The sequence below is a fragment of the Triturus cristatus genome, chromosome 3_1, assembly GCF_964204655.1.
Source record: "Triturus cristatus chromosome 3_1, aTriCri1.1, whole genome shotgun sequence".
NCBI classification, from domain to species: Eukaryota; Metazoa; Chordata; class Amphibia; order Caudata; family Salamandridae; genus Triturus; species Triturus cristatus.
The window spans coordinates 181,744,470-181,770,135 of NC_140583.1; the positions used below are offsets into that span (position 1 = coordinate 181,744,470).

General features: G+C 44.6%; 1 protein-coding gene across 2 annotated transcripts in view; it reads right to left on the minus strand.

Annotated features, from left to right (window-relative positions):
• Window positions 1–1,779: 1,779 nt before the first annotated feature.
• The window catches only part of CCDC34 (coiled-coil domain containing 34), a 381,735-nt gene continuing 357,848 nt past the window's right edge, over window positions 1,780–25,666 (minus strand). For both annotated transcript variants that reach the window (XM_085643633.1, XM_085643634.1), the window contains exon 7: window positions 1,780–2,460. In XM_085643633.1, the coding sequence (XP_085499759.1) occupies window positions 2,252–2,460 (209 nt within the window). In that variant the 3' untranslated portion in view covers window positions 1,780–2,251. The remainder of the gene's footprint in view (window positions 2,461–25,666) is intronic.

Genomic DNA, 25,666 nt, shown 5'->3' on the forward strand with positions numbered 1-25,666 from the left:
TGCACTATCACTGCTGCGAAACATAAACCCAAAGTTGCCTGACTCGGACTTAAGAACCAATGTCCAAGCCATATTCCAGTCTACCATGGATGATGGCAGCATCCTACTAGCGGGCACTTCCAACTCAGCTTTTACACCTCTGAAGATGTCCTGCATGCTGGCAGATTATTAAAATGACGAGGAAGTTTTATCAGATTGTTTTTCCATGAAAAATGTAACCAAGCTATATCACCAAGCCCGTATCTTTATCATCCCTCTGTATCACCTAAAATCAATGCATTGTTGTATGTGAACAAAACTCTTCTGTACAACGAACACCTCTTCCATTACCACTAACATTTCCAATTCCGCCAGGTAACAAACTAAACCCTAAAGAGACTTTGATCGCCTTCCCCACATCATGATCTCTTATATAAGCACAAGTCTAAATCATTCTGTGGTGTCCGGCTCCCAATCTTAACCTGCTCCCTCTATAAATCTGTACATACACCTATACATATATCTAGTTTCTGTCAATCTATAATGGGTTGCAAAGCTATAGTCAAGCTTTGCACATTGTGTGGTGTACATTAACTAGATCAATATGAATGATATTCTAATAGTTATTTATTCGCTAACCAAGGTTCAAATAAACAACAACCTTCCAAGGTGATTTGCTGGTGTTACCTGTACGCAAAACAAAGGTATCTGTAACTGGGAGGATTTATGGTCAATTTGCATCACATTTAAGATTTCACTCAAGGAAGTAGATTTTGGCAAGTACAGAAACATGATCAGGGCCCACAAGCGCTTGACAATGATCAGTGGTCTGGATTCACAGCAGGCAGAAAAGGATTTGAAAATGAATGGTAGCCTCTAGCTCTATGATGGCATATCTACATATCTGAAGAATCTCATGTAGAAGTGTGGTCATTCTAGGACGTAGATCTATCTTTGATAATCAATCATGTTATCTAAAATTAACACTAACCGTGAGAGAATAGAAGGCAAGTAATACAATCAGTGATAAAGTAACCAAGGGTAACTCAGTGAAATGAACACAGCCTCATTCAGCAGCACATGATGCTACAGTCGGGCAGTGGCGGCTGGCACGGATCGGGTACGCGTGGGGCAGAAGGCGAGGCAAGGGGATTTAAAAAAATTAATAAAAATCACTTACCTGATGTCGCGTCTCTTCTTCGTATCTCCATCACTGTCTCTCTCCTGGGGCTGGAACAGGAAGCAACCCATAGTCAATCAATGCTGCATTGCAGCGTTGTGATTGGTAAGCACCCAGGCTCCCCTGAGCTGTAGCTTTGTGAATGGTCTGAGCGCCGTGGTTCGGCGCTCAGCCAGGGAATGGGAGCCCAGGCATGTACTCCATGCAGGCTGTAATGCAGCTTGCGTGGAGAACATGCAAAGTGCTCATAAATGTTTGGCCGGCACTAGAAGACCGGTCACACATTCATACATACTTGGAATGGGCAAACCACTCCTCCCCCTGCTCCTCTGTCATCGAGCAGCCCTGCCCAACCTGCAAACCTACCGCAGCAGGAAAACATAAGATAACCTCGAGTTATTATCATTTTAGGTTTCCTTTCTTTCACTGCTTCAAAGCAGTGGGCGAGGCTCCTCCGCCTTAGTGGAGGAACCGCAGCTGTGGTCGGGACATAGTAACAGGTGGCTTTGCTGATGTCCTGTCTTGCTATAAGCTGGAGAGCATAATACAATTTACAAGTCACAGTGAAATGTAAGCATACTCTTCACAGTGGATTACATTAAAAAAAAAAACAATAAACAAACAGCGGAGGGATTTCTTTTATTAGTAAAATCTGCAAAACATTTAAAACAATGTCTTTGTAAAATACAAAGGATAAAAAACTAAGTTACTTTGTTTCCGTTATAAAAATAGACATTATAAACTTCACAAATTAAAAAAACAATTGGTAGCAGAATCCATGCAATTTTCAATTATTGTCCTAAATATTCCCTGGCAAACGTAGAAGTTGCATTTTAAAGTATCTCGATCATAAAGGTCTGACATCGGGTTAGTTGCAAAGGCATCAACAGACGGTTCAAAGGGAAATATCGCTGGGTGGGACTTGGTGCACTGTAGGTATGCACGTTTTCCCATTTAAAGACATACATAACGACACACACATGCACACACAGAAGGCACAATACGATGCACACGGATTCAAGTATGGCTGTATTTGAATAAAACTCTGGTGACATTTGGCTAAATTGAATCTCATTTTACTTCTTGTCATCTTTAGTTTTTACCCATTGCTCCAATTAAAAAATGATCCATAGGTCTCTGAACTCTGCTGCGCGGTCTGTATGATAGATTTGCCGATAGCCTCTTTGGGGGCTTTACTGTATTCCGTCGCACCTCTCTGGGGGGAGGGGGTATGTTGATAGGTTTCCAAGGAATTGGATTACAAAACCCAGGAGCAGGGGATGCCGAGCCATCATAGTACCCTGGAAATTCAAAAGAATGCATGGATTAAGCAGAAAGGAGGATGTGAGAGAGATATGTAAATGTCACACCGAGGGTACAAGTACACCAATGGAGGATAGTCACTTTATAATACTACAGTGAGAATATCTGGTCTTTAGGGCATTTCCGTCATTGTTCCAGACACACCACATACATAGCTAGCTGCATGCCCGCTGAGTTTAGTTTCCCTCAGACTGACCCCCCTCCTATCCTTGGTCATGTTATTTGCAATGTTAATGTATACAGAGGTGGCTGCTGCCTAATTTTACAAGATCTTATGAAATAATATGTATTTTTAAGGGGCTACTGTATACTATTTAAATTCCATTCCAGGCACACGAACGGCAGGCGCTCTGAATGAGGGTTATTTACTGCCAGATTACTACAAATCAGCTGAGAGGTCATAATAAACGTTCCAAAAAAAATACTCCAATAAAATAACAAGCATTTACAATGCAATGGTCTCGGCATTGTTAAAGTTAGAGCTATTGGCATTGCTCATGACATTATTTTTGTTTATGTTTTTGTTTTTAAAACATTTAAAGAAACGGCATTGTTATTTACAATGTCAATAGCTTAATCACTCTCAAATGCGAGACCTATTGCATTTGCACCCACACACAGAGCCAAACACACAAAGCCACCCACACACACAGAGCCACCCACAGAGCCACTCACATAGAGCAAACCACACACAAATAGAGCCACCCACAGAGCCACCTACGCACACACACGCAGTAGCCCACTGACCTATATACATTATGTGCACTTTGTGATCTGCATGGTACATGTTCTTTGCTGCAGGCACATTACCCCTATGTGCTACCTTTCCAGGAGTCAAAACTTCCCCTAAACAAAACTCCGATCTCTCTCTAGGAAGAACATTAAACACCAGAGTCATCATGACATTTTTATTGTTGCCGAAAATTGCTGGAGGCCAGGAAGGAGGCAGCAAGCGCTTTTAAAACCTTAATTTTTTTTTGACAACAGACTTTATTGGCATTTTAAGGACACCGGGGAACTCGTCCCCATACATGGTACCAAAACAATATCGGAAGAGTGAAAATTGGTATCCCTGTTCGTCCACCCCCCCCTGGTCTGCGGAACATCAGACCCACGACCCCTCCCCCCCTCCCGCACATCACACCAACCCACTGCCCAGCATGTACATTTAACATTTCCCATCAGTCTAAAACCTTCATTTACTTGCAAACATAATGTCTCCACCCAAAGTCAGCGCCCGGTCACACCGGTTGCACTGCCCTAGAGACTAATTTCCCTTTTTCTTGCACTTCTTCACTTTCTTCTATTTCATCCATGTCTACATTCACTCCTGACCTCTCCCCCGATCTCTTTCTCGCTTTCTTTCATGCCCTCTTCACTCCTCTCTTACTTCCCTACTCTGCCCTGTTCTACCTCTCCCTCATTTAGCTGCCCCTTTTCTTCTTTCATCTTCTATCATGATCCCTTCTTCCCTCTTTTCTGCTCTCTTCCCTTTCTTGCTTGACCCTTCTTCTCTGGGTCCCTTCCACCTCTAGCTCCATCATCTACTTACCTACTCACTACTTCAAGGTCTGCTGTTTTTCCTCTCTTTCTTACTTCTCCGTTCTCCCGTCTCATGCTCACCCCACCCCCGGAGTTTTGAAGTGCCCATTAGTGCGGCATAAGCGCTATAAAAAGTAAATAACTCATTGATAGTGTTGCGCGCCCCTTTTGCCCTGGGATGTTGGTTCCTCCGAGGAAGTACGGATGACGTGGATGTGCAATGCTCGAGCGCTTCTCTCCGTCCCTACCTGTAGTGATGCTGCAGGTGTATGTGGAGTATTCATGGGCGGCGAGGCTCGCGCACTTGAAACACAGGGCTATCACCTCCCCCCCGACGCCCGTGCCTCCGAGGGCAGCCATCCGAGCTCAGTTCGCCGAGAGAAGGGGTGGGGGGGGGGGGGGACAACTGCCAACAACTGTCACATCCAGTGTGCGCCAAGCAGGGACACACAAAGTCAGAAGCAACGCGCCATCGCCATTCATCGGATAGAAATCCTTTTTAAGACATGAATGACAACGAGATCTATTTATGAGTTCCGTGTAGCGCCTCACATCTCCCCTCTCACGGCACTCATTGTTCAACGTGAGAGAAACTTTTAAAACCGAAGCAAAATAGTACAACGGACGGACGCCGAAAAAACAGAGCAACAAGTTTCGTTGCTTACGCATAGTCAATAAACGCCTACCTTGGAATGTGTCGCAGCAGGAACGATGCTGTCCCGTGGCGCACAGGGTCGTAGTGCTGCCGAATAACCTCTCTGCCTCCTCTGGGCTGAAGGAGATTCCGCCTGCTATGAAATGAACACAGACTGAGCGCCTCTAATGACTGTTGCTGACTAACGCTCCCCGGCCGTGGTGTGCCCTCCAGACACGCCCACTGTCTCCTGAGTCGTAGCCCCGCCTCCTCCAGGAAACCGAAGGGAGATGACTGCACAGTATGCCTGTTCCTCAGAAATGTCAGGCAGGTAACGCTCATTGGGCAAATAGGCTTCAGCCCCACAAGTCCCCGTCGGGTGCCTTAGCACGGGCAGTTGCAGCTTACAGGACGCACACTGCTCTTTTAGCTGCTGCTGGGCTGCGCTGGAGATGGGCCTCGAGGACAGCCTCTATTTCGTAGGCAATTTAGACTGGTGAAGTACATAACAAGGGCATCTGAAGGGCCCCTGGAGGGACCGTGTTTAGACCGAGGAGCAACGGGGATGACGCCATGGTGTTTAGACCGAGGAGCAACGGGGATGACGCCATGAACACCACCACCTTTCTCCGAGGTCAAGCAGAAATGCCTCGGAGAAACGCAGTGGCATTTTCGGATTGGGGGGCGTGTTTTTCTTTCTCTCCTCTTCCCATTGGCTGGAATGTTTACATTCCAGAGGAGAGAAAGAAAGTAAAAAACACCCCACCCCGAATACGAAAAAGACGGGGCTTGTTTGGAGAGACAAAGCTTCTCTCCAATGGCTGACCAGCATTTAAGAGGCCAGCCAATGGAGAAGAGGGAAGAAGAGGGGCGGGTTCAAGCCCCCACTTCTGAAACATTAAATCTCGCGAGTGAGACTGCGCAAGTGCCGCCTTCGCTAGCCGAGACCTAAAAACTGAATGCTTGCAATAGCTCTATAGGTAAAATGAATCTCTGGTCCAACAAAAACAGCCCCTTGCGATGTTGATAAGGGAAAAACCCTGGAGTCGGTTAACAGAATAAGTGTGAGCGGTACAAGAGGGATAATCACTGCTGTGGTTACTATTAGCTTTGGCAGGGAGGTGCATAAAAGCTGGAGCCCTCCTCAGCTACTCTGCCTAGGGATAACACAATAATCTTATTTGCACATATTCTTAATAGTAATTCCTTCCTCTCTGCGAAGAAGGTACACCAGTACTCGATGGTGCAAGTCAGTCACAACTGTAGACTTCCCACAGCGGGCTACAAACAAGGTTGTGGTGTGCTTGTAGGAAACCGTCTATGCAAAACTGCTTTGTAAATCCTTAAAGTAGGCATATGTACTGGAAGGGACTTGAATGCTACCACCGCAAACGTCTTTTCCTTTTGTGTAACAATCCATTTTGCCCGCAATTACACTGTTAACGCGACTATGTCATGGTAGTGAAAAACGAAAGGGATGAATAGAGGAGGTGGGTGTCATAAGAAAGAGAACTTACGTTCGAAAGAACAACACATTACCTGCCTTCATTATACCTTCTTAACACAGATCAAACATATAAAAATATACATACAATAATTAATTGACGAAGTACTCCAAGCTTGAAAGAAAACAGCAGGAGGCGGCTGAATCAAAAACAAGCATTGGCATAGCCAATTGGTCTTGCCTTTGGGACCTTATAAGTGTTTAGCCATGCAACACTTGATGTTGTTGCACCAAGGATATTGTGCTGGATAACTAAACACTTATAAGGTCTCAAAGGCGAGACCTATTGGCGATGCCAATGCTTGTTAAGTTACGGTCTACTCGTACATTTAGACAAATGTGTGACTAGAGGGCACTTCGAGAATCTGAGACAGTTGCACGCAGGTCGGGGAGTTAAATGGAATGGGCAAAGTCACTAGTGCTAACTTTTCTGACATTGGTTCTCCACCCAAGGGGGGATGGTAGTTTGCAGATCCCCATATGATGGTGAATAATAAATCTTCACTTTGGGAATTTACCCACACCTGGGACCCCAGCTTGACTGAAATGGTTTCAACATGAAAAATCGATTTTCTTCTGGCCTTAGAATGTACGCTTGCTTTCAAAGTTCTCATAGTGGTCCGCCTTGTGGTACAACAAGGCGTCATATTTAGCACTCTCTACCTATTTTATTAGTCTAATACAGAGTGCAGCGTACCTGCCTGCCTGAGAAATCAGCCAGTGGAACCACAATAATTTCAACACTGAGTCTATATAAGTAGGCGCAACTTAGGTCCAGCCTCCTCTCTCCGCTAACATATAAATAAATTCTAGAGTTCATAGAATTACAACATATTCTGTTACTAACGCAATCCGTAGAAATTACTGAAGTATTGAAGTTAAAAAAAGAGTAATAATATAACATAATCCAAACACCTTCCTACTTGTTAGACCGGGCACCGTGGACACAGCGTATTTCGGTCTTAAGTGATGGAACTTTAAATAAGATACTTTCAATGCACTAACCTTACCTCCTTTCAGCCGTGACAGGAGGCCCAGAGCCGTGACGGGAGGCCCAGAGCTAGGACTGATGCGAAAGCACACCGGCGCAAAGCGTTACGCGCAGGGGGCTCGAGTAAAGACTTGAGGCAGGCAGGCGATTGAACCTAGTAAAGCAGCAACCAACTTAACGCGAAAAACGTGCTGTTTTTGGGATGAAATTCTAGTCAAAATCGAACGAGTGCATTCATTTTAGATACCCAGCTTTTTGAAAATATTTTATGCAATGTTAAATATTGTTTTTAAAATTTTATAATTTTTGGTACGAAAAAACGCCTTTTAGCTAAAGGTTGACTTAATTAGGATTGTTTTACTTTGAAAAATGGATTTGTCCTGTTGCATTTATTTCATACAGATTATATGTAGCATATAAACAACATATTGCGCATGCTGTACACTTAAACGATATATGTCTAATATGCCTGTATCCTACTGTCTGCTTTTGTTGGTTGTCATGCACGGGCAAAACTTAAGATGGCTTCTGCTGGGCTGGTTCATGTAGTGGCCATCTTTATAGTAAGCTGTTTGCCTTTAAAACTGTATACTGAACGTTTACAGGTTCCCCCGCACAAATATTACTAACTCTGTAAACATTGCAGAAGCCCAACTTACTATTTAAATACAGTGTTTATGAGTAGCGGTGTCATGATGTACCTTAATTATTTAGAATTTCAATGCCAACAATTTACTTTCTACTGTCATTCTCTAATTAAATTCATTCTTATTCTTATCTATGAATTCACTACTTTCTTTAGATTATTTACAATATAACAGATAAGTTGTCCAATGTTAACATAACTTCCTTTTTCCAACTTCTGAAAAGGAGGCTCCAAAAAGAAGAATCTGTCTAGCTATTTAAAGATGGCGACTCCGCTAACCATAATTGAAGGAGACGCTTAGCAAGTTCAACGCAGACCTCAGAACGTACTGTTCATCGATCTAGGAAACTGCATCTGGTTTACGTGTATTGTTGCATCGCTGCACCACGCCCTCTAGTTGACGCGAGGGTAGGTACAAGCGCTGCGCCCGGCCTTGTTATTCATGGCATTTAGTTTTAATGTTGTGAAAATATTTTTAATATTGTTAAACTGTGTCCTTCCCACTCTCTTGCACCATAAAATATTGGATCACCACCTCGCTATTTAGCGAGACGGACACGAGACTCCATTAAGCCAGTGCCATCCACCGAGCGCCATCTTGGTTAACGCTCTAGTGGCTGGCTCTATTTAAGTGGGGGGAATGCAAGCTCGCAGCGCGCGCGCGCCAATGGCGCGCCAGAGGTAAGCCCGTCTGCGCCCATCTGCGCACTGGCCGCGCCTAGCGCTAGCAATGCTGCCCAAACACGCACAGGTAGGATTTGCTACTCCAGGGACATACTGCTTAATATCAGTAAGGGGGGGTCGAGAGGAGTATCAGTTGGCTTTGACATGTGGCCAGCAGGTCCCTGATAAAGCATCATCAGGAGATCTTTAGGTTGCTGGAAGATTTTGGACCTAGATTTTCTATTTATCACAGAAACTTGGATTAGCCCAGACTCCTCACTGGAGATTGGATTTGCGTGTCCAGCAGGTTATAAAATCCTCCATAAACCACGGCCAACGGGGAGAGGAGGGGGGGTTGGGATAATTTTTAAAGAGAAATGGGACTGTGCCCCGTTACAGATAAATGAGATTGCTGGGTACGAACTTCTGGGTTTTATACTGCAAGAGCCTAAAGGAAGAGTGCTGACAGGCCTGGTGTGTTATAGACCGCCGGGCTTAGATCCCCAGCACCAGGCATTACTTGACACCATTGCCGCCCTAGCGCTGACACACTCTAGACTGTTACTCCTAGGAGACTTCAATCTCTGGGAAACCGGGAGCTTGGGGAACCATCTGCAAGCCCTGAGCCAAACTTGTGTGAATCTTGGCCTACACCAGCTTATTCAAGAGCCAACCAACCAGGGAGGGCATTGCTCGATTTAGTCTTTGCCAATCAGTCTGGGTCAGAGGTGCTTAATATATTACCTTTAAGCTGGACCGATCATTTTTTGAAACACTTTAGGATAACTGTACCCAGAGCCACATTGGTTAGGAAAGACCAAACTACCTTCCGGTGGGGGAGAGACTGGGCGAAACTTTCAAAAGAGAGCCCAGTTTCTCACTTCCCTAAACAGATTCTTTTTAATCCGGATGAGTCAGTAGATGAGAACTATAATAGATATATTTCCAGGGCTGCGTCAAATATGCAGCCAATCCCTGAATGAAGGAGCAGTGCCAGAGCGTTGGAAGCAGGCGGCAGTCACTCCTTTGTTGAAGAAGCCGTCCTTGGATCCAACAATACCAGCCAGCTTTCAACCCATATCCCTTTTGCCGTTTCCTATCAAGATTCTGGAAAAGATGGTTAGTAAGTCCTTGTCATGTTATCTGGAAGAAAACCATCTCCTGGACAGGGACCAGTTTGGATTTCGGCCTGGGCACGGGACAGAAACCACTTTGACAACTGTTGGATAAACTTTGAATGAGAGCCGACAACGGGAACTCTTCGGTGTTGGTATTACTGGATATGTCGGCTGCATTCGACACGATCAGCCATGCGGTATTTGTAGCGAGATTGGAGAGACTGGAGGTGAAGGGCTGTGCCCTGAAATGGCTAAAATCCTATTTGTCAAATCGACAGCAGGCGGTCACTATGACGCCATTTGCTTCCCCCTGGTCCCCGGTCTGCTATGGAGTGCCCCAGGGCTCGGCAATCAGCCCGATTCTTTTTAATGTCTATCTAGGCCCTCTGATCCCTATTATAAAATCTTATGGAATCGATGTGGTCAATTATGCCGATGATATCCAACTGTTGTTTTCCATCGAAGGAAAGCATGCATTGACTATGAGCACCTTTCAGGCATGTATGGGGCGGGTTTCAGATTGGCTGAAGGCTAACTCCTTACAGCTCAACACCGGGAAAACAGAGCTGCTGTAATGTTCTGCAGCAAAAATGCCTAAACCCTTAATGGGCGAAGTCAAATTTAAGCCAGAGGATGACCCCATAGTGGCAGTAAAAACGGTCCGCAACCTAGGGGTCATGGTGGAAGAGGACCTTCAGATGCAATCCCAGGCCAACAAAACAATCGGCATCTGCTTTGCCCTGATGAGAGCTCTTCAGCAAATTCTTCCTCTACTATCTAGCGAGGCTAGACCCTTAGTGGTCCCTTAGTGGTCCTAAGTAGACTGGACTATTGCAACTCCCTGTATTTGGGCGCTCCTCAATACATCCTGCAGGGGTTGCAAAGAGTCCAGTCTATGGCAGCTAAATTAGCTCTTAAGAGACAGCGTGGCTCCTTCACGACCTTGGCGCTGAGGGACCTTCATTGGCTGCCCATTAAAGACAGAATTAGCTTCAAGTCTCTGTGCATGGTCTACAGAGCACTACATAATACAGGTCCGCTACCCATACGAGAGCGATTCTCCTGGTACGAGCCCAAAACACTCCTCCGGTTTACTAGCCAAAGCCTGGTGTCCATCGCTAGAGTAAAGCTGGCAAGGATGGGAGGTAGGGCTTTTGGCACAGCAGCAGCACGTCTCTGGAATGAGATCCCCCAAAACCTTAGACAAGCTGATTCTCTGCTGGATTTCAGGAAGAACCTTAAAACCTGGCTATTTGCCAGGAACAGGTAGCAATATTCCTGATTAGTGGTTCAGCCGTTCTGTTGTTACACGCCATCATGGTCTCCAAGCACCAGGATACCCGCTGGGTGATAGCTGCACTATATAAAAGTTTATACAATACAATACAATAATTACAGTTCTTTTGTATTTGGGATCGACTGCCTCTTCCGGTAGCCTTTCGCTTCTAGCCCTCATCCATGATGGAGGCTGATGGGGTTTCAGTATGCGGATTGTGAAGCCTAGGGAGAGTGAGAGCCATGATTTTGCCACGCTCTGAGTGCTAGCAGCAACCCCCTACCTTCATGGGAAGGGGAGGGCCCCTAGCAACCCCTGGGCGCAGGTATGTGCGAGATGGCAGTCCGTGGTTAGGGGTAGGATGCCAGCGGGCTCTTGTGAAAAGAGACACCCCCCACGCGCTAAGGAGGGACGTGGGTCCCCCCTGTCGCACAAGGGGAAGGTGGGACCAGCTGATGTCAAGTGGGGTACCTGGAACCAAGACGACTCCTCGTCGCTGTAAATGACATAGACTTGCAGGAACCGCAGTGAGCAAGAGTCGAGGGAAATTGCCTTGCAAGAGCAAAGGGGAGAAATCAAGAGGACCACGCAATGACCCCAACTCTAAAATGCCATGGATGATCCAACAGTCACTCACCCCACTCTGGTTGGCGCAGGGACAATCAGTATGGGAGGCTTACAACGATAGGGAGACCTGTAGTTTCTGCAGGGACTCAAAGCGCATATGCAGAGATGAGACTGCAGCGGTTACGATTTTAAAAACAAGTGCGGGTGCCTCGCGCTGAAAGAGGAGGAGGCAGCAGGGGGAGGGGAGAGAGGAGAGGGCCTACGCCTGTTTCCCTTGCGGGAGCGAGCAGAAACCATCTGTTAATTGCAAAACAGATGGTTTCAAAGCTCGCTCCCGCAAGGGTATCGCCATATGTGCAAGCGTTGCCATTGAAAGCAATGCAACGCGTGCACGTTTTTGGCCAAAAAAGTGAGTCGATTTCAAGAGGTCTCCTCCTATGTAACTCATGCGCGCTGCGTAGGCGAGACCTAACAAATAACCAAGTGTCAATGAGGTCTGGTCATTGGGGTGGGCACTCCTGAATCCACTGCTTAGCTTCTTCTATGGTGATAACAGATTACACAGAGGTGATAAGTACATGTGGAAGAGGTGGCAATGGGAAAGCAAAAAATTCAGGCACCAACAAACACTTCCCAAGAAGACGATGACAAAAATTTGGAAACATCGACTTTCCATCCAGCTGAACGTTACCTACACAGTATTTCATTTTATGTCACTGTAGAACACCTTTCACTCACAGCTTTAGGTTTTAAAAAGAACAATACTAAAGTAACACAACAAAAAGGCCTGAGTGAAACAAGCATTGGCAAAGCCAATATGTCTGGTGTGTGCTGTTAACCTGGCTTTGTCTATCCTTAATTTGTTTTGACATAGATTCTGTAAAACTTCATTTCTGGGGGAGCTGCCACGCTCTCACCAATATATAAGAAAAGGGTTAAAAGTAAAAATATCTTTTGGTCTCAACAAGTACACATTGAAATTGTAGTACCTGCCACTGACGAAAACTAATTTGTTTGTGGATGTGTTACTCGTAAAAGGACAGAATGCAGTCACTCACAGTAAAATTAGCCAATAGTTGTAGTGGGCTGGCTCAGTACTACACACTATGCTGTTGTAGACAGAAGAAAAATGCGAACTGCACAAAACAGACCAATGGATAAAGAGGGCGGACTGAAATCCCTTTTAAGTATTATATATAATGTTTTAGTAAAATGCAAATGTGTTGGCTAAAGATAGACCTAAAAGGAGAAAGACTACAGATGTTTTTTCCCCATAATATTCTTAGCAATATGCTCGCTTTAACTTAGTGAATGAGACACCCTCATACATATTCTGAGGAATGTTATTGCAGATGCTTAAAATGTCCTCAGATGAGAAGCACAGATAGGGCATGTGTAAAAGAATTAAAAAAGTGAACACTGTTTTTCCATCAAAATTTATCATAGTAGCTAAATTATAACTTGCCAAAAATAGATTAAGGCCCAAAACTAATTTTATCAACAAACTTCATTTAGCACTTTAAAAGAAGAATGTTTAGCAATAGAAAGAAAGGCATATTCTGATTAGAGTTGGAGAGTACCCTAAAGGGGCAATTACTTAATATGTGCTCCTGTAGAACAACCCATGGCTTCTGAAACCCTTCATAGTACCCCTCTGCCAGTTCAATTTATCTCCCACCAAAACATTAGATGTAGTACAAATGTGTACGCTTCTGCCCCTATCTTCACCTCAATCTGCACTTCCCTCACTGTAGCCTTTTAAAGATTTTTCTTTAAATCTCCCAACCTGTAATACTTCCTCGCCTACTGTAGAAGCCACGCCCCGTTCGTCTTTCTATTTTGTAAAACGTATTATGTATAGTGTAGCAAAGCTTTCGTAATACACGTTACATACAAGAAAATGCTGATTGCATGTAAAGCATTACTGCACTTAACGTTCAAGAATGTGTGCAATAGAGGCGAGCGGGCGGTGGCAATCCAAGATGGCTGCTCCTTGAATCAGCTCCGTGTCACGGAGGAGCGTCTTTTATCGAGGGGCTTGTTTTTATGCTTGGACCATGCCGAAAATAATGGATTCCGACTGCAGAAGTTCTGCTGCACACTGAGGCAAGCTTTTTTTTTTTTTTTACAATTTTGGTCTTTTTTATTGCTTTCTGGCCTCAACCTTCTCCAGGCCTCTTAGCTGCTGCCATTTTGTCTTCTACTCACAGTCACTCCTCACTTCTGTTTTTGATGCTACCCCATTACAAAAATGTGCGTTTTACTCATTTTTGGTCTTTTGAGAGGATGTTATTACTAATTGGTGCATTACTCACCATATGAGAGACACTTTAGTTTTCATTTTTGTTCATGGCGTCATCAGGATTAATTACCGATTTTTAGTCCTTCTCTTCACATGGTAGGCTGGCATTTCTTTGTACTGGCTGCTGCTGACTGTGACTTTGTACTTTTTGTGCCTATGATTGCATATTGTTGACCGTGCTGAATTTCGTGCTTTGCAATGGATGCTTCAAACTCTACCAAGCCTCACGGCGCATCAGGGTCATCTGTTGGAGGTCGCAAAGACTCAGCTGTTTCTACTAACAAGCATGTTAAGAAAGACCCATCCAACCCATCGAAGTCGCCTCTTCCTCTGACGTTAGAGGATATCATGGAAGAACTGCACAATATCAGACCCTTCATGACTGAAACCACTGCTTCACTTCAACGAATTGAAGATAAATGGTCCGGCCTTGAGTCACGCATTTCTGATGCATTTCTGAAGTGGAACAAAAAAAATCAGCGATGCACAGGACGTTGTCGCCAGAGTGGATTTTCTCACTAAAGAAGTAACTCAACTTAAGAAAGTTACAGAAGACTTAGAAAATCAGAATAGGCGCAACAACCTACGTATCTATGGCATTCCAGAAGGTTCTGAGGGGTCGGGCATGATCTTTCTTGAAGACTCAAGTTCTACAAGTCTGTCGAAATCCTTGGATCTTAACATTCAAAGGGCGCACAGATTGGGTCCGTCAAATAAATCTCCAGCCGCTAAACCTAGGGACATCATTGCCTATTTCTTACTATATTCCGACCTCATGGCAATTCTCAATGGTGCAAAACAGCACAAACAAATGATATGGTCTGGCCACAATTTTTTTTCAAAGCCAACCACCAACCACCGAAAGGAATTTTTAGACCTCAGGCCAACGCTTAGAGCCAAGAACGCCCGCTATGGTCTCATCCACCCATGCTTCTTTAATGTGACCTACAAGGACAGAACTTTTACCTTTGAAGACCCAGCTGAACGTCGTAAATTCATCCATGTTCACAAAGGAGAAGCTATGGACCTGAGCAAACCTTAATTGTTTTCTTGTCTATTTTCTCCCTTCTCTTTTAGATGTTCCTTGTACATCTCTGTTATTGACGTTCATATCCGAGTTATCGTTATGTCTGTGGTGGTTTATCCGCTTCGTAGCATTGCACCCTAATGTTTGGTAACTTCCCCTCCTCATTGTTTCTTTCAGTTGCTACTTCTTTTCTGTTTCTTTTATTCCTCTTGTTTATCTCATAGTAGTCAACCTGTTCTTCCTCCGTGCCCCCCCTGCTTGGAGTGGGTCGTCTTGTTTTTTTTCGTCCCCCCCTCCCTCGCATTATTGTTCTTCTTGTATCTGCACATTATGACTAAAGCTTCTTGGCTTTTGGTCATCTTTTCTAGCCTCTTTAGGGCGACTTTGTTCCCCTTTCCTTTTTCACCTCTGTTTCTCTCCTTTCTTCTCTCCCTCTTTTCTACTCCCCTACTGTCTTGTCTTCTACTCTATTTTATGTACTTCTCTTCGTTTTGATTTTATTGTATCTAATAATATTTTCCTCAGTTCATATTGGTGCTTACACCAAGCGAATTCCTCTATTTTCCTTCCTCTGGATTTTTTTTATATTTTCACAATTTTCTTTTTTTCTTATCTTGGGTTTTTACCTGCCTAAATGCACCCTTTTCCTGAATAGATCTCTACCTCCTCTTTATCTTTCATTCTTTGAGTGTTATATTTTTTCCTGTCTATTTTTGCATAAATCTATCTGATGAAAGGTCTCCGTATAGTTTCATGGAATGTTAAAGGTATTCGTAATCCTGTTAAAAAAACAACATGTCTTGCTTCACCTTGCTAAATTAAGATGTCATGTTGCATTATTGCAAGAATCACACCTTAAGTTACAAGATTTACCTTCTCTCTGCAAACAATGGGTAGGAGACATTTTCTGTTCTCCGGCTGTGAATAACAAAAACGGAGTGGTTATATTGTTTCCCAAATCTTTGAATATCCTCCTCCAGAATGAATTTAAAGATGCTAATGGCAGATGGCTGTTTATGAATGTTAAAGTTAATGATGCTCAATTATCCTTTTGCAATGTTTATGGCACCAATGGTGTTGATTTAACCTTTTGGAACAATTTCTCTACTCTTCTGTCCTCACATGCTGCCGAAAACTTGATAGTAGGTTGTGATTGTAACCAACTTATGGACCCTTTTATAGATAGGAAATCCCAAACTAAATATATCCCCAACAAGATGCAAAAGATTTTCCATAAAGCTATCACTTCCAGAGGACTGCTAGACTCTTGGAGAACCTCCCACCCTGACGTTTTAGAATTCTCCTTCTCCTCTCCTGTACATAAATCTCATTCTCGTATTGATTATATTTTTCTCACCCAACCAGCCTTACAATACATGACTAATGCAGAGATTGGCTCCATTCTCATTTCAGATCACGCCCCAGTCATTTTAGATATGGGTTATCCCTAGTCTCCCCCTCCTCCCGACGGCGTTTCAACAACTCCCTCCTTCTAGACACTCAATTTATTTAACAGTCAAGATATTCGCCCAGGAATTTTTTAAAAATAACCTATCCTCTTCCTCTCAATATCATTTTATTTGGGATGCTTTTAAAGCTGCTGCCAGGGGTTTTATTATTAATTTTGTCTCCCGGAAAAAAAGAAGGCTCTCTTAGATTCTACACACATCCTGAAGCAAATTAAAGTCTTAGAACATAAGTATTTCACTTCTAACTGTCCTGATACCCTTTCATCTCTTATCAAAGACAAACTACAATACAATAAACAGTCGTTGGATTTTGCTTGTATCAATCTCCTAAAATGTAATGCCAAGATGTATGGTGGGCGGAATAAGGCAGGCGGATCTTTGGCCAATTATTTAAAAATTAAAAATCAAAAGCTAAAATTGTGGCTATTACAGACAACTCTGGAATTCGGCATACTTCAGACGCTAAAATCCTTGATTGCTTTACTGAATAGTATACCTCCCTTTATACTCCAGAATCCACTCCCACTCCGGACCAAATAGACTCCTTTTTTCAAAATATTCCCAAAACTCCTGCAGGTCACACTGACCTTTCATCTTTAAATGCACCCATCTTAGAACAGGAAATCGTTGAAGCTAGTACTCTCTTACCCAAAGACAAAACACCTGGTCCTGATGGTTTCACTGTTCGATTTTTTTCTTCATTTCAAACAACTTTTGTTTCCTCAGTTATTCTCTTTAATTAAAAAACATTCTCACTGCCGGTGAGTCACGTGGCTCCTTCACTCAGGCAATGTTATGTATAATACCTAAAAAAGATAAGGACTCTTCCCTCAGTAAAAATTATAGGCCCATCTCCCTCATCAACACCGATTGTAAAATCTTTTCTAAATTACTCGCTCTCCGCATTAACAAAGTAATCCCGGATCTTATCAACATATATCAATCTGGCTTTGTTAAAGGACGTTCCATCACTGATAATTCCAGAACATTTCTTAATATTATTCACTTGGCCTCCAAATCAGATTCTCCCATTGCTGCTATTACGTTGGATGCTGAAAAAGCATTTGATAGATTTAACTGGGATTTTATCTTCGGCGCACTTAAGTGGCATGGCCTTAGCCCGCCCATCATTAGGTATATCCAACTGTTATATTCTGCCCCCACTACTTCCATTTGGGTAAATGGATGTCAATCCGGGTATTTCCCACTCCTTAGAGGGAGGAGACAGGGGTGTCCACTTTCCCCTCTCCTATTTATTCTTGCCTTGGAGCCCTTTTTAGAAAAGCTTAGACGTTCACCACAATATACAGGTTTTAAATTTAATAACATTGACATCAAATTCACTGCCTACGCAGATGATTCTACTATACATCTCCTATCCATCAACTTCCCTTCTGGCATTCTTTTCCCTTCTACAAGAATACTCTTCTGTCTCTGGCTATAAGTTAAAAAATGATAAATCCGAAGTCCTACCCTTGAATAAGTATGGTCATCCATATATGTTTCATGACACTGGTTTTGAATGGAACTCCAAAAGTGTCAAAAGTTTAGGAATCCTTTATGCTATTAATATTAGAGAAACTATCAAAATAAACCTCGCTGAACTACTTAAAAATTATCAAATCTCACAGAAAGTTGGTCTCCACTTTTCTTATCTTGGTGGGGTAGAGTAGCTACGATCAAAATGATGCTTCTCCCAATTATTAATTTTGTTCTTTCTATGCTTCCAGTTTCCCTTCCCAACTCCTTTTTCAGCACTATTTATCGCTCTTTGACCAAATGTCTTTGCAATAAACGCAAGGCCAGGATTTCATTTTCTCGTTTACAACTTTCCAAGGAGTTGGGAGGAGTAAATTTCCCTAACCTCAAACGTTATCATTCTGTATTTTCCCTGAAGCAAATTTGGTCCCTTTTATCCGATTCTATTCATTGACATGTAATAGCATGGAGCACCATAGAAAAGGCACAATACACACCCTTTTCCTTTCTTTCAGATACCCGTATTTCTCAACCTCCAAAACGTTTTTTTTCACCTATCTTTACCCATTCCAAGGCAATTGCTACCTCTCTGTTTACAACTCAGCTGTCTTCTGCGGATCACATCTCCAGTACCCCAATTTGGTATAACAAACATCTAAAAATTAACAACAGAGCTTTATTTTGGAAAGAATGGATTGACAAAGGCATCATCACACTTGATCATTTGGTAAGAGATGGGTCCCCTATGGATTACCCGGAGATCCAAAGAACCTATGGTATCTCTTCCACACGAGCCCAACAATACCCCTTGCTCAAAGACTCCCTGACTCTTAATCTTTGTCAAAGTAATTCCGCTACTATACAGGACCTAACGAGCTCTTCTCCTTTGGACTTTTCCACTCAATTTAAAGCTGCTGTTATATACAAGTTACTTTCTCGCCCTGTTAATGTCCAAAACCAGAACTTCTGTGGGAAAAGGACCTAGCACAAGACTTTTCATTTCAAATATGGGACTCTATTTGGTCAAAAATCCACACCTCCTCACGCTCAGCTAGTACAACCCAGACTTTATATTATTCTTATAACAGACTTTTTTTTTCCCCTACTGACTTGCACAGATTCAAACTATTGGATTCCACAAAATGTTGGTCTTGTTCCCATGAGAGCAGTGTTTTATTTCATATGTTTTTTCTTTGTCCTAAGGTTAAAGCTTTCCCGTATATGGTCCAAATTGAATGAAATTTTATCAACTACTGTATCTTTTGATATTTTACATATATTTTTAGGCAGTTCTTCTACCGTGTGGAATGTACAGAGCCATGTGGGTAAATTCATTGATTTGTTTTTAGCCATCTCCTTTCAGATTATCACGACTAACTGGAAGGACACCTCGAAAGTTTCTTTTCAAGCATGGTGGAATTTGCTTTGTCATCATCATAGACTTGACCGAGCTTACGCTTCCTCCACTTCTTTGCTGGTTAAAAAAGATTTGTTGTGGTTACCACTGACATCCTTTCTTTCCAGGTGTGCCAATTGATTACGCTTATACAAATGATACCAACCTGTACCTTATTACATTTTAAAGCTTTATTTCTTTCTTTCTTTCATTCCTCCTCTTTTTTCTATTCCTCTACTTTATTTTTATTCCCCTCTTTCTTCCCTTTTCCTTCTTTTTCTTTTTTCCTTTCTTTTTCATAATTCAAAAAGTTAAAATGCATTTACTCTTCGTACAGGCTTTATCTTATGAGGATTTTTTTTTTCATTGCCCCATATATTTTGTCTTTATCTCTCATCCTCTTATTTTTAGACCATGTATCGATGTTTTACTTTGTTTATTACCTCAATAAAGCATTCTAAACTTAAGAATGTGTGCAATAGGCATAGAGCCTACTAAAGGAAACCAACTTTTCAAATGGGAACGCCACAAAATGTGTACTTGATTACTATTTTCTTTTTATCACTAACCACATGTTTTCTAATACTATTCAAACTAAGAAGGCAGGGAAGGAAAACTTTCCACATCTTTGGTGTGTATATGTTGAAGTCATGGCTGCGAGGAAAAATGACCTTGTAGAGATCCATCTCGGGAAGAAGGAGGGAAAGTAGCATTAGCTTTCAAATGCTTCTGCAAAGAGGCATTTCTAGCATATTTTTATGCAAAGCCGAAGCCAAACATCACTGACTGTAAAGGTATATAAGGAATTGATGCAGGGGTGGGGTTAGACATACAGAGCACTTGCTGAGGAGATGCTGAATGACTAAGTTCTGGTTGTTGACCCAATGGCAACATAAAGCACTCTGGAAACTGTACGTGGCCTGGCATAATATAAACTTAGTTTACTAAAATAGGCATACGTGTTAGATGACTGACAATATTTTAGACACTTTGGGAAGGGGACAAACTAATTGGTTAGGAATATGTGCCGAAATATGATTGGGGCTTATCTAACATTTGCGCTGATTTGCATACAATATACTAAGTTGTTTATAATTATGGTCTTTATAATACATTTGATTTGACAAATTATACACATTTGCACCTTTACTGCACCTTACAATCCCAATAGGGTATATGTATGACTTGATATTGGTTAAAAGCACATTGCACTTTAAAATTCTATTGGGGCATAATGAATTGTTCTTATATTGATCGTTTTCTATCAATTTTTAGCGAAAGATTTCAAATATGTGTGAGACTTGAATTATAGATTGAATTGGGTCTGGATTTTTTTTTTTAGGTTTATATAGTTGAAATTGCATAATCTACAAGTAGTGTAGAAGGATACAGCCATAAACAGTTTTAGACTACTGAAATTGTGTTCTAGTTTACGCTTTTTTCCTGTTATGGATTAGAAATGCGTTTAATTTTTCATATAAGAATATATTTCTTGGAACTAAAGTAATTTTGACTGACAAATTCTACGTAATAAATCAGCATATTACTATAAATAACAATCATTGTGTGGGTGCTGAAGTTAACTTTAAGAGGGAGCTTTGAGCAATGCAAAAGACTAAGAAGTAATGACTTACCAAGATGAACAAGTTACTTAACTTCGGTAATGCTAAAGAGCAGATTCCTCACCTTTGGAATATTCCCAGGGGCCGGACTGAATTCGGAAGACTTATAACAGCATTGCTCCTTGAAGACGTAGGTGGGGTCATATGGATCCATGTTGACTTTGTTCGAAGTGATGAACGGAGCAGCATATAAACATCACCTCTGCAGACCAATTATAGTTTCATTCTTGACTCTGTCCTCGCCCTCAGACACAGCCCAACAATAATCTGAGTAACCAGTGGGTAGATTTCTAAATTAGGATCTTTTTCGAATGGAAAATAGACCACTCCACAGAATGGGAAGATGGGTTGGCCGTGCAGAATCTTCTGTTAAGAGTATCCACCAGAAAAAAAGTGTTAGAATTGATACCAAAGCATTACCTCAGAAGGTGGCAGGTCTGTAGAATGACTCATATCAAAATGTCTTTCAGGACAGATTGGGTGAAATGCCCTTCCCATAAGACCTGGTTATCAAGGCAGCAATGTTTCATGAATGTGTGCACTGATGCGGATGTCTGAGGCTGACATATCAAGAACAGGCACTCTGTATTCCACCACACTGGTAGTGGACTGGGTGGTCCTGTCTCGCAGTCTTTCTAGACGAGGCTGCTCCTTGGCCAACACGTAACAGATCTTAATGCAGAGGATGATCCACCTTGGGGCCGCATTTTTCTTCAGTTTGCAGCACAGCAGCAAAACCTACCTGGACTCCTCGCTCCTCGTTCCTGGGACTAGGACAGCGCAATATCGACGGGGTGCCTACGCTGCACGTCTCCCTCGCCGCCACACCATTCTATTGGCCGCTGTTGGGGAGACTACAGCTCCCGTGATCCCTTGGGGGCCAGACAGCTTCCTCATTCCAGCGCGCCCGGAGGCGCTTTAAAAGAAACTGCTTCCTTGGCAGAGCGGGGGACGCATTTTTCTTCAGTTTGCAGCACAGCAGCAAAACCTACCTGGACTCCTCGCTCCTCGTTCCTGGGACTAGGACAGCGCAATATCGACGGGGTGCCTACGCTGCACGTCTCCCTCGCCGCCACACCATTCTATTGGCCGCTGTTGGGGGAGACTACAGCTCCCGTGATCCCTTGGGGGCCAGACAGCTTCCTCATTCCAGCACGCCCGGAGGCGCTTATAAGAAACTGCTTCCTTGGCAGAGCGGGGGCCGCATATTTCTTCAGTTTGCAGCACAGCAGCAAAACCTACCTGGACTCCTCGCTCCTGGGACTAGGACAGCGCAATATCGACGGGGTGCCTACGCTGCACGTCTCCCTCGCCGCCACACCATTCTATTGGCCGCTGTTGGGGGAGACTACAGCTCCCGTGATCCCTTGGGGGCCAGACAGCTTCCTCATTCCAGCGCGCCCGGAGGCGCTTTAAAAGAAACTGCTTCCTTGGCAGAGCGGGGGCCGCATTTTTCTTCAGTTTGCAGCACAGCAGCAAAACCTACCTGGACTCCTCGCTCCTCGTTCCTGGGACTAGGACAGCGCAATATCGAAGGGGTGCCTACGCTGCACGTCTCCCTCGCCGCCACACCATTCTATTGGCCGCTGTTGGGGGAGACTACAGCTCCCGTGATCCCTTGGGGGCCAGACAGCTTCCTCATTCCAGCGCGCCCGGAGGCGCTTTAAAAGAAACTGCTTCCTTCGCGTCGCGGGACGCGCGCGGGCGGCGCCGGTCTGAGCCCGGGCAGAGGGCGGGCCGTCCGAGGCCGGAGGAGGCTGGGCCGGGCCCCCCCCCTTGCATCTGTAAACATTCGGCACGTTGAGGGTAAGACTATTGCTAGTTATCCTACGTAACTTGTATAGCTGTTGTAAGTTTGTATAAATCCTCGTTCGCTCGTGTAGCCACCCTGAGCGTGCAGACTCTGGCCCAAAATAGATTTTATATTTTATATTTCCTGTCAGTAGCACCTGCTCTCTGGGTGCCGCGTCGCCCGTCCCTGATTTTGGAAGGCTGTTGGGAGCAGGAGTTGCTCACAGCCCTGGTACATTGAGCTCTGTGGGGCCACCCTGTGGTGCCGGAGGCGGTCAGAGGGAACGGCGCTCTCCCAGGAGTCCCTGCCCTGGACGTACACCTGGTACTTGATCCCCACTGTACGGGAGCCCGAGCAAAGTGTGGCCGTTCGGGGCTGCACGTGGTTGGACTGGGCCACCCCCTTGAAATCGTGACTGTTGCCATCAGGTAGCCCACATTATTAGTTATCCCTAGCTGTCTTAGGCCATTGCTAGGGGTTTTGTTTCTACATCTGGGCTGGTCTTGTCTTAGCGATGTCAACCCGCTCAGGCAAAAGCCTGAGGAGGGGCGGGGGGGGAGGGGAGGGAGATGGGGGGGGTATGGTTGGCACCATGGACAAGTTTATTACCCGTGTGGCCAATGTTATTGACAACGAAATCGCTATGGCTGAGCGGCGGTTATCTCGAGGTCCCTCTGGATATAGACGGTCTTCGTTGGGCTCGATAGCCTTGGTGCCCTCCCCAGAGCGAACACTGGACCCACCTGTCCCTGCCCCTTCTCCCCTGGACCACCCTCGTGTGGCCGCCCTAAGAGCTAGTATAGACGGGTTGGAAATTTTGACGGCCACGGCACTTCACGCTGAAAACAATGTGGCCTCAGATTTAATGGCTAGCGAGGCAGCCATCTCCTTGTTGCCCCTGGCTAATCCTTCTACTCACCCGATGTCGCCCCCACCACCGGCCTTTGTGGTGCAGGCGGAAATACATCCAGTCCCCACTAAAAGGAAAAGATTGTCCACCCCACGGAAATGTAGATTGGTTAAAGACCATAAGAGACCTAGGTGGGTTGGCGCCAGGACGGGTGGCTTACATAAGGCAGTGGGGCGGGATCCCAGCCCGCTACAGGGAGAGAAGGGGGAGGGTACATCTGGAGGGCCAGTGGCTAGTGTCTGTAAAGAACAGACTGGTGGCCTTGCAGCGCCTTTACCCCCAGATTCTCTCCTACTTGTAAACATGGAGAAAATGATGCAATCTTTACTCCTCCCGGTGTTAGATAAAATCAGGGGGCTATCAGAGCGGGTGGATAAAATGGAGCAGGCAACTCTAGACAATTTTTTCTCCCTAAAATCATTTATTAAATTGCAGTTAAGAATTAGAGAGGATGGGCCAGGGGGGGGAACCGACAGCAGGGAGACCCCTATAGTTCAACAAGGCACAGCTACCACAGCAGGCATTATACCAGTAGTACCCGAGGTGACTGACCGTAACTCGCATCCTACCGTTACGGCTGCAGGGATAGCGAGGAAACCTGGGCCGTCAGTAATTAAGCCTGTAGAGAAATTAAAGCCCTCTAAGGCCGTTAATAACATCTCAGATAAAAAGACGGCATGCCCCACAGCTTCTGGCATCCCTGGTAAAGCAAATTCTATCACCCCAGCCGCCATTTCATTAGCCCCTAGTACACCTGAGATTTTAACATCTAAACCAGCTAAACCTGCAAAGGCTCATGTACAGCAGTCAGGTGAGGGTCTTAAGGGTGGGAGGGCCCACAATGTTAATCTCCCCCCTGACTGTCAGCCCTATGTAGCTGTGTTGACAGGGGTGCCTGTGCTTAGCCCGGGTAAGCGTGAGACATGTGCTGAACTGTATTATAAGACCCTATTTTGGCTTAAAGAAAACAGACCCTTGCCCAAATTTTGGGAGGGACGGATCATTCATGTAAGGAGAGTCGGCTGGATTGGCACCAAGCAAAAAACTATAAGCGGGGATTGCATCATAGTAAACTTTGAGGATCCAATGGTTGCTAGCTATGTATGCAGTGGACCTGTGAGGGAGCATAGCCTAATGGGTAGCGGGGGACCAATTGGCATTCGCGACCTTAGTTACTTTAATCCCCCAAATTTGCCAGTGAGGCCAGCCGGAACCCCTATGTGGGAGGACTGGGACGGCAGACAGACTCGTGGAAACCTCTCCCAATCTAGCCTATTCAGTAATATCCCTTGCCAGCCGCATGGTCGCTTTTGGCAAGGCTATTGACATGCAATCTGCCCAATACGGGAGTTGCATAACGCGGCATCTGGGGAGACATCAATCAATAGTCTAACATTTGGAGAGGAGTTGGTGAGGCCTCTCACTAGTACCCTTCTTCTACCAACTATCTCTAGGGGGCACTCACCGTTGGCTTGCCCCGAAGCACTTGCGCCGTCTCTGCTCAGTAGGGAGTCGATTGAGGGGGACATTTTAACCTCGGATGCTGTGGCATTGCCTATCATTGAGGTGGCTACTGCCACTGCTAATGCCCCTCCTGCAAGTGAATTAGCGGTGGGGAGGGGCTGGCAGTGTGCTCTTGAAGGTAGCTAGCTGGAATATAGCGGGCCTTGCACGGAACATAAGCATACCAGATTGGAATGTATTTATAGAACCGTTTGGGATTTGCTTGTTCCAGGAAACCTGGTGCTTGGAACCCCTACATAAGCTGGGTTATACCACCTATTTTGTCCCTGCCATACGACCGAGTGGAGGGAAGGGGCGCCCCTCGGGAGGGCTACTAATCTGGGTAAGCATCTCCCTGCGGTACTCCATTAAATGTACAGCTACCAAGTCACCTGACCTCCAGAGGCTAACAGTGAGAGGGCCATGTGGAGGGAGAGTGCTTGAAATTTTTAACATTTACGTTAGAGGCACACGGGGCGCCTCGTCCACTCTGCCCTCAACTGGCATTGACGAGGAACTCAGAACGTGTAGCGCTGATTCCCTCGTCATGCTAGCGGGGGACCTTAACTGTACATTTGAACCCCTTGCTGTGGACGATGTGCTAGGTACCAGAGATGATGATGTAAGGAGAGGTATCCCACTGTTGCAAATCACGCCAATTAGAAGATGGACCCAAAGTGCCATCGATCTAAATGCCCTCTGCCTGGAGCATGGCCTTAGAGCAACTAATGGCAGATCTAATT